The sequence below is a fragment of the Salmo trutta genome, chromosome 19 (assembly GCF_901001165.1).
Source record: "Salmo trutta chromosome 19, fSalTru1.1, whole genome shotgun sequence".
NCBI lineage: Eukaryota > Metazoa > Chordata > Actinopteri > Salmoniformes > Salmonidae > Salmo > Salmo trutta.
The window spans coordinates 48,853,800-48,863,985 of record NC_042975.1 but is presented as its reverse complement, the minus strand read 5'-3'; the positions used below and the strand labels follow the sequence as shown (position 1 = coordinate 48,863,985).

Below are 10,186 nucleotides of genomic sequence, written 5' to 3'. Positions count from 1 at the left end.
ATACTACAATTAGGCCTTTCTTGTGCTCAAGTTTGCCCATGTTATTTAAGTAGCTGCATTTCAAAAGTTCTACGACAGACTTTATATTTCACGACATGATAATAACTCTATTATTTAAAGTCAGAATGGGAGTAGGTAGGCTTCAGTCAAACTACATGTAGGCTCATGTTTTGGCTACTGCTGTATTCCAAAGGTTGTGTGATGGACCATGCCCTTTAGAGGGGAGAATCATGAAACAGGACACCTACCTCCTAATCAGTCTATGTGTGCAGTAATCCAGCACAACATTATATATCCCTTTATAGACTCCATGCCCTCGGCTATGATGCAGCTACAAAGAGAAGGTACAGTTGAAGTCGGAAGTTTACATACACTTAGGTTGGAGTCATTAAAACTTGTTTTTCAACCACTCCACAAATTTATTGTTAACAAACTATAGTTTTGGCAAGTCGGTTAGGACATCTACTTTGTGCATGACACAAATCATGTTTCCAACAATTGTTTACAGACAGATTATTTCACCTATAATTCACTGTATCACAATTCCAGTGGGTCAGATGTTTACATACACTAAGTTGACGGTGCCTTTAAACAGCTTGGAAAATTCCAGAAATTGATGTCATGGCTTTACAAGCTTCTGATAGGCTAATTGACATCATTTGAGTCAACTGGAGGTGTACCTGTGGATGTATTTCAAGGCCTACCTTCAAAGTCAGTGCCTCTTTGCTTGACATCATGGGAAAATCAAAAGAAATCAGCCAAGACCTCAGAAAAACAATTGTAGACCTCCACAAGTCTGGTTCATCCTTGGGAGCAATTTCCAAACGCCTGAAGGTACCACGTTCATCTGGACAAACAATAGTACGTAAGTATAAACACCATGGGACCACGCAGCCGTCATACTGCTCCGGAAGGAGACGCGTTCTGTCTCCTAGAGATGAATGTACTTTGGTGCGAAAGGTGCAAATCAATCCCAGAACAACAGCAAAGGACCTTGTGAAGATGCTGGAGGAAACAGGTACAAAAGTATCTATATCCACAGTCAAACGAGTCCTATATCGACATAACCTGAAAGGCCACTCAGCAAGGAAGAACCCACTGCTCCAAAACTGCCACAAAAAAGCCAGACTACGGTTTGCAACTGCACATGGGGACAAGGATCATACTTTTTGGAGAAATGTCTGGTCTGATGAAACAAAAATAGAACTGTTTGGCCATAATGACCATCATTATGCCACGACTTCCACCGAAGTTGGCTCCACTCCCTGTTCGGGCGGTGCTCGGCGGTCGTCGTCGCCGGCCTACTAGCTGCCACCGATCCATTTTTCCTTTTCGTTTGTGTCTGTCTGTTTTATCACACCTGTGTTCATTTAGTTGATTTTGGTGGGTTTATTTACACCCCGCTGCCTGCTAGTCTTTGTGCGGGATTGTTTGTATGTGTACGACGTTAGGGGTGCTTGTCTGCACCACAGGGTTTTCGTTTCATTCGGTAGTGTTACCATTTCGAGATTTTGTTTAGGAGTTGAGGTTTCTCCTCCGTGTGTGTAGTGAGTTTCCCTGTGTGTGGCGACTTAGTTTTGTGCGTGTTTTCCCCCATGTTGTTGTTGAGTCGGGACTACATTAATAAACGTTTGTGCCACTGGAACTTCCTTGCTCTCCTGCTCCTGATTCCTGCACCTCCCTCCTACTAGGAGGCTTCGTAACACATTATGTTTGGAGGAAAAAGGGGGAGGCTTGCAAGCCGAAGAACACCATCCCAACCGTGAAGCACGGTGGTGGCAGCATCATGTTGTGGGGGTGCTTTGCTGCAGGAGGGACTGGTGCACTTCACAAAATAGATGGCATCATGAGGAGGAAAATGATGTGGATATATTGAAGCAGCATCTCAAGACATCAGTCAGGAAGTTAAAGCTTGGTCGCAAATGGGTCTTCCAAATGGACAATGACCCCAAGCATACTTACAAAGTTGTGGCAAAATGGCTTAAGGACAACAAAGTCAAGGTATTGGAGTGGCCATCACAAAGCCCTGACCTCAATCCTATAGAAAATATGTGGGCAGAACTGAAAAAGCGTGTGCGAGCAAGGAGGCTTATAAACCTGACTCAGTTTCACCAGCTCTGTCAGGAGGAATGGGCCAAAATTCACCCAATTTATTGTGGGAAGCTTGTGGAAGGCTACCTGAAACATTTGACCTAAGTTAAACAATTTAAAGGCAATGCTACCAATACTAATTGAGTGTATGTAAACTTCTGACCCATTGGGAATATGATGAAAGAAATAAAAGCTGAAAGAAATAATTCTCTCTACTATTATTCTGACATTTCACACTCTTAAAATAAAGTGCTGATCCTAACTGACCTAAGACAGGACATTTTTACTAGGATTAAATGTCAGGAATTGTGAAAAGCTGAGTTTAAATGTATTTGGCTAAGGTGTATGTAAACTTCCGACTTCAACTGTATATATAAGGTTGATGGAGAATCAGATTTACCTGTCACCTTTAGAGGCCCCTGTAATATATTTGTGTGTTCACATGGTACGCTTCATGCTGTCAAATCAAACACACACACTAACAACAGTGGTGTAAAGTACTTAAGTAAAATACTTTAAAGTTCTACTTAAGTTGTTTTGGGGGTATCTGTACTTTACTTGACTATTTATATTTTTGACAACTTTTACTCCACCACATTCCTATAGAAGATAATGTATTTTTTACTCATTACATTTTCCTTGACACCCAAAAGTTAAATTTTTTAATGCTTAACAGGACAGAAAAATGGTCCACTTATAAAGAGAACATCCCTGGTCATCACTACTGTCACTGATCTGGCGGAAAATAGAGGTGGTAAGCAACAGGGAAATGTGTTATGTTCCAAATACTTAATTTGTAAATTATGTCTGAGTGTTGGAGTGTGCTCCTGGCTATCAATACATGTAAAAAAAAAAAAAAAAAAAATGCTATCTGGTTTTATTAATATAGGGAATTTGGAATGATTTATACTTTGACTTTTGATACTAATATATTAGTTTAGCAATTGCATTTACTTTTGATACTAAAGTATATTTAAAACCAAATACTTTTAGACTTACTCAAGTAGTATTTTACTGGGTGACTTTCACTTGAGTCATTTTCTATTAAGGTATATCTACTTTTACTCAAATATGACAATTGGGTACTTTTTTCACCACTGCCTAACAAGTACATCCCTCTTCCCTCTATACCCCTAGGCACAATATTACCTTTACAGTGCAACTAAAGTGTGCCAAAAGTTCATCCCATTTCACTCAACACAAAGCAATGATTTTGCTGCTTCACTGCTACGCCACCACCAAAAAGTGGTCATAGCACAATGTCAAGTGTCAAGAATCCACCAACGTTGCCTGACTAACATCTATGCCTGCAAATGTTTTCTTTATCAACTGTTTTGTTTTTTTGAATAGGAAGTATGCCTGTGTACCTAGAATAACCTTGTTGACCAGCCCCAGAGCAGAGGGTCTCTGCTGCCATGGGGTTAGCTTTAGCTCCAGTGTTAGTGTTTAACTTGGCTGCAACTGGATATTTATGGTCCACCTGGGTATTGGGAAACAGACAGTGTTTTTTTTACCGCTCTGTAGCATTCCACCATTTAAACATTGCTTTTCTCTCTCCGCTTTCCACTGGAGAGGGAAGTGCCTCCGATTATTACCTTAGTTCATAAGAGCTGTCTTCCATAGTTTCGTTACTGAGGTTCTTGAAACGTTCTGTCTGCCTTCTGTCCTTGAAAGTCCTTTCCTCCCACACTGAAAAAGGAAATAGGTATTTGTAAGGAGACACAGCAGGAGCAACTTTGAAACTGTACAGCTTTGTGAAAGGGAACGTTCCAACGAAACAGAGAGTATGAACGTGAACTCTGTCGATTTTCTATTGAATTGATGGATTAATCGTCCTCAGTGGTTGAAGTGTGTCTGAAGTCACAGGATACGGTGCAAACGTCCTCAATGCAAAGACCTGCTTCGAGAGGGGGTGTAGTTGTAACACTCACAGTAAGCAGGGCGTTAGACTTTATTTGACTGCAATAATACCAAACCGTTCACCGGATTTGTTCTGGCATTAGTAAGGTTTACATTAGACTTTACTTGGCTGTATGTTTATTGACAGAGATTTAATGATATTAGCAGTTCCTCTGTAAACCCATGTAAGATTTTATTTGTGAGAGGAAAATATTTTCTTTCTTTCCCCTCCCTCCCATCCCTTGGCACAAAGTAACAGCCAATAGGGGAGTTGTCAATGGGCATTCATTCATTGAACAAGTTACTGATTATGCATGGTTATGCATTTCCTCTTTACTAGAGTAAGCCCACTTCTCTTTCACAAGTGTATTTCAATGGTATAGTTGTAGTTGTCTGTACTGTAGTAATGTGATTGAAATAACGATAAGAATACAAAAATAAATCACAGCACAGATTGGTATTTGAGATCCAATATCATTTTCACTGAATGGCAGACAATGATCTGGCAATGATCACTCATGTTAGAAGATTTTCCTATATTTAAAGTGGTTGGGCCAGAGGAATGAGCAGTTGGCATTGGTGGAATGAAAACAGAGGTGGAGGGCAACAGGCAAACGTGTCATGTTACATTTGACATTTTAGTCATTTAGCAGACGATCTTATCCAGAGCAACTTACAGTAATGAATACATACATTTCATTTCATGCATTTTTTTGTACTGGCCCCCCGTGGGAATCGAACCCACAACCCTGGCGTTGCACACACCACGCCCTACCAACTGAGCCACAGGGAAGGCTGTGTTCCAACATGAAAAGCACAAGACTATGCCCATGTGGTTAGCGTTCATATTTACTCTACTCACTGAAACTCGCACATCTGTTCCAGCCTTATCTGACGGTTTTGTCATGATATACATATAAGACAAAATGTTATTAATGGTTCATTGACAATCATAGCGATGTGGTTTAGTATGAGAAGATATTTCTAGTCACATGAACCAGAGTTTGAACAGGAAGAGTCTGTTGTTTGTTTGGGCTGATTTAGGCCATATCTATTCTTTACCAGAGCCAGAAGCCAGGTATGACATCAGATTAGAAAATGTGTTCTGTGATTAGTTGTTCTTGTTTAGTTTTATTTTGTATACATGGCAGCTAAAAATCTGAATTGCGTATACAAAAGCACATAACAAAACAATAACATTGTAACACAGTAGGGAAGTTAGGGACTGGAAGAATGAATGACGAATTGAAGCAGTTATGTTGGCATTAAGAGTGGAGGAACTTCAGGCATGGATGGTCACGGAGGAGAGGAGGGAGCCGGTCAGAGTCAGTCAGCCTCAGCAGCTCACCTCCCTGTCCTGGGCTTAGTAGCGGGCTTAGTAGCTTGATGGTTCGCTAACTACCTAGCTACTCCTCTCCAATAACTCTGTGTATCACCCACTTGGGTGATGCTAACATCACTGCTTCCACAGGGTGCTGAAAGCTCACCACAGATAATTAAAATCCAGGGCAGGCAAAAAGTCCAAGCAAAATTCTTACTTGAGAAATTACTCTTTGTTAAGAAGCTATTTTTGTCTCTTTTTGACCATTTTAATTTTACAACAATCACAGTAAGGTACTTAATTGTTACCCAGAAATGATTTGATATTGAGATTTAAAAAAAAATCTGCATTAGAACTTTAAAGGTAAAGAGAGTATATTCACTAGTACAAGCCATCTTCGTATACAGTTCTCTACTTTTCATGAAGTCAGTGTTTGAGCATTCAAGTTAAAACAGTCCATAGCTCACTGCTCGCTAGCTAAGCCAAACGAGACAACAACAGTCTTGAATCTTGGTCAAGATGAACCAATTACAACAAATTCGAAAGAGCAATCAAAAAACAATAGCTGATGTATAAATGTTGATACAAAAAAAATAACATAAATAAATGTACAAAATGAATGGGCGCTATCAGCCATGGCTACGAGTATGGCTACCAGTGTGGGTTCCCTCAGCACAAATTGAAGACAGCGAATGGATTTCTGTGTAGGTCCTTAATGGTATGACAAATAACTCAAAGTAGACACAGGCTACTTTAAGTCTTGTACTGTAATGTTATCTTCAAGTTAATGAACCTGCCATGTTAAGTCATGTGTTTGACAGTCATTCCGAGAATGTGCTTTAGTTGCATATGTGTTTGTAATGTCCCCACTCCCACCCTAATTGACATCTAACATTATGCCATTTTTGTATTATGTTAGCTCTTTTTCTATATTACTTTCCACTGATCTTTTTCTGTATTACTTTCCACAGATCTTCTTCTATATTACTTTCCACAGATCTTTTTCTATTTTCTATTACTTTCCACTGATCTTTTTCTATATTATATTACTTTCCACTGATCTTTTTCTATATTACTTTCCACAGATCTTTTTCTATATTATATTACTTTCCACTGATCTTTTTCTGTATTACTTTCCACAGATCTTTTTCTGTATTACTTTCCACTGCGTTTTGTGGCTTAATTTCTGTGAGTTAGAGTGTTTGATGGAACCAGGAAATAAACCCATGATCGATGACACACTTATGTCACTTTCACCAACAATCATCAGGACAGTGTTTACAAATTATGGATTGACACCCACAGGTGGGTTTTTATTTTTACTCGTTTCTACATTTTAGAATAATAGTGAAGACATCAAAACTATGAAATAACACATATGGAATCATGCCGTAAGCAAAAAAGTGTTAAACAAATCAAAACATATTTGAGATTCTTCAAAGTAGCCACCCTTTGCACACACATACAATCACCTGAACTCAACCCAATTGTCCCATCATGCACATCGAAGAGGGCGTAGTCGCTGTAAATTTCGTGGCGAAATCCTGCATGCAGTGAGGATGAAGAGCTCTTAAATCAGCAGATTAAAGCACTTTAAATGTATTATTTTGATATGGATAGTCATTCTATTTTAAAAAGATGACTTCAAAGGGACCCGGATACATTAAACAGGGCCTTGGTTTATTTCATTTATCAGCATTTAAAAGAAAATGGTAACCAGAAGGCTGCAAACGGGCTGAGAAAGCATGTAACTATAACTTTTTTTTTTAAGTTTCAACGTCTCATCAGATCTGAAAAAGAGTTTAAAGACCAATTAGTGGAAAAAAAATATCAGAATTGGGCTGCCTGTGTAAACACAGCCTAAGGTCTGGGGCATGGCTGCATCTCAACAGAAAATGATGGATTATGTAAATTGTGCATAAAATAAAGTAGCCTTGCAGTTAAGAGCCCTTGAGCAAGGCACTTAACCCTAATCGCTCCTGTAAGATGCTCTGGACAAGAGCGTCTGCTAAATGACAAACAATGTAATTGCACTGATATTTACTTTAAAAAATGTTTTAAATGCTCCAAAACTGTATATTCTGTAATTTTCCCAAAGTCCAACATTTGTTACAGAAATAATTTCTCAAAAGCTAAATGTTTCTCTGCAGTAATGGACATAATCAAGGGAATGGAATGGCGCTTCTAACCTTTGAATCATAGGACCATCTCAATCACACTGGTGCCTGAGGCTTCCTCTGAAAGAAGGGGAAAGATGAGTTCTGTCCTCTACATGTACATACTTATGGTTCTATACATGCATTTTAGGGCAGGGTTTCCCCAAACTCTGTCCTGCATCCCCCCCCCCCCCCCCCCCCACTTTGTTTTAGGGAATATCTGTATTGTTATATGTCCAACATACATTTTAACAATATATTTTATACATATAGTAACCTTGCTAAACCAGGCATATGTTGACATGGGAAGGCAAAATAGTCCTACCATCCCAGCCAAAGTGTTGATCGAACTGGGTAAAGTAAAGTAAGGGTACAGTAACTAACACATTCGCACTGCCTGAAAGTTGGCAAATACACTGAAGATGGGTTTGCAAAGTTAACTAATTCTAAAATGCTTTAGGAATTAATATATGCTTGGTTTAGCGTGGCTATCTAGATAACGTTATCAGTCGTAGTACTCTTGCATGTTGCAAGTTTTATTTTCTGGTCTTTAAGCTATGAACACTTCCACAACTTCCTGTGGAAAGAAAGGGATTAAATACGTCGGTCACATTCTTATGAAAACAATGAACTCCTCTACCGTTTGTCATTTCTGATTGTTTATTGATAATGATGAACATGGTTCCTTTCATTTTGTTTCTTTACCCAGAAGCTAATTATTGAAGGTGTTTATTGATAATGATGAACATGGTTCTCTTAATCTTGTTTCTTTACTCAAAAGCTAATCTATAGCATGAATATAAAAGTACATTGTTGCCAGACACTTGTGTATGAACCTTGCACTGCAATGCGGATAGCCTGGTCGCATTGTCTCGGACAGACCATTGGGTACATAGAACAGGGCTTCATTAACCTTCTGAGTTTGACAGTATTGGGTGCACATCAAATAATTTTCTTACCAATATCAGCACTCCTAAAAGCTTCACATGCCTATGAATGGAATGAAATTCGCATGAACACACAAACAATGAACACGTCAATGCAGCAGCTTGTCACAAGTTAGCACTCAGATTTATTAAAAGAGCAATAGAGATGTGATACACATGTAATTTACAAATCAACACTGTCTTCGGGGCAGCTGGATTGGTCATGCTTTTGATTTCACAACTGTCTCCAGCGCTTTAGCCACTTGGTCAACGTTCATATTGTCAAGGGCCACACTGCTCTCTTTACCAAAATCTGCAAAACAGGTACATTTGAAAGAACCAAATGAATACATGGCCATAAACATTGCAGTTGAATTGGCATACAGTGAAACATGTTAATCACCTAGCTACTGAAACAATGCTCTCACCATATCTTGCCCAAAGCTTAGGCTGAACACCTGAGCACTCCCTGATGAGGATGGGGAATGTGGGGTTTGCCTTCTTCAGTTCCACATAGTGCTGCTCCACAAAATCCCTGAAGAACATGGAATAACAGTGACAAAGTTATTTCACCATTTCATAATACTAGTTACTATCCACATACCATTCCATTGTAGTGAAATAGCTAGCTATTAAACAAGGGAGACAATTCTCTCACTTGTAACGGGAAAGCGCAGTGCAGCTGACTGATAAAGCGGCATCTTTTAGATTTATACTGTTGAATTAATATCACAATAAATCATATAAAATGTTGTAGAGCTGTATCTAGCTAGATAGGTGCGTGATCTGCAATTGAGCTGATTGCAATTGTTTGCTAACTTGCTATGTGTACAAGCAACGTTAAAGCCTGCCTGGCAGTCCTGTAGCTTCTGCTAGTTATGAACCTCGCGGTGACCGCTAGCGAAGTACCTAACATAGCTGTGGTGAAAATGCTAATATTGGTTAACACATTTCGATTCCGTGAACCTATAACTACAGTCACATTTGAGAAATGACCTTGCTCCTTGACTCGCAGGCGATGTCTGGCACAAATGTAGACGAATCTCTCGAAGGTTTTTAGCAAGGTTAGAGCCAATACCTCGTACTACGGCAGCAGCCATGATGGTTTTCTGCTTCGGGTGAATATTCCTGAACCCGCCCACTCTCAACAACAAATCACTTAAAAGAAGTGTTGTAATTCGAACCAATTACTTTCCACGTTCAAGATGAACGTCAAATTCGGGCCAGGAAGAACATCAAGCCTATACCAATCGATGAAGAGGGCCACAAATCGAGCAGCAATTGTCATTTCTGTCATCAAAATGAATCAAGCCGCGATTATAAATGTAGCTACATGCTAACTCTTATGTAACAGTTGATCACAAACTCGGTGTGTTACTTGAGAGTGTGATCAATTTATTTCAAAATGCCCAAACGAGAACGAGGAGAACGAGAGAGAAGCTACATGACATTTATTTTGGATTTGTTTGAGCTAACGTTATACCAAATATGTTCTCATTGTTCTATCTATTAGCTAGTTTAGGCGCTTGTTTATAGCTAGTTAAGTAACGTTACAGTGGTGGAAAAAGTAAAGATACATGAATATAAAATGATTCAAGTAAAGGAGAAAGTCACCCACATATTTTCTTTTAAATATACTTAAGTATGAAAAGTACATGTAATTGCTCAAATATACTTAAATATTAAAAGTAAAAGTATAAATAATTTCAAAATACTTATATTAAGCAAACCATTTAAAACATTTTAGCTAAGCATTCAAAATGTAATGAGTACTTTTGGGTGTCAAGGAAAAT

General features: G+C 38.9%; 1 protein-coding gene across 1 annotated transcript; it reads right to left on the bottom strand.

Moving 5' to 3' along the window:
- Positions 1-8,516: 8,516 nt before the first annotated feature.
- LOC115154881 (NADH dehydrogenase [ubiquinone] 1 alpha subcomplex subunit 2) lies at positions 8,517-9,542 on the bottom strand. The gene is made up of 3 exons (XM_029701567.1): positions 9,390-9,542; positions 8,822-8,928; positions 8,517-8,706 (listed from the first exon to the last, which is right to left on the bottom strand). The coding sequence occupies exons 1-3, from the start codon at positions 9,491-9,493 to the stop codon at positions 8,615-8,617; spliced, it is 303 nt and encodes a 100-aa protein (XP_029557427.1). The 5' UTR covers positions 9,494-9,542; the 3' UTR covers positions 8,517-8,614.
- Between the last annotated feature and the right edge of the window lie 644 nt (positions 9,543-10,186).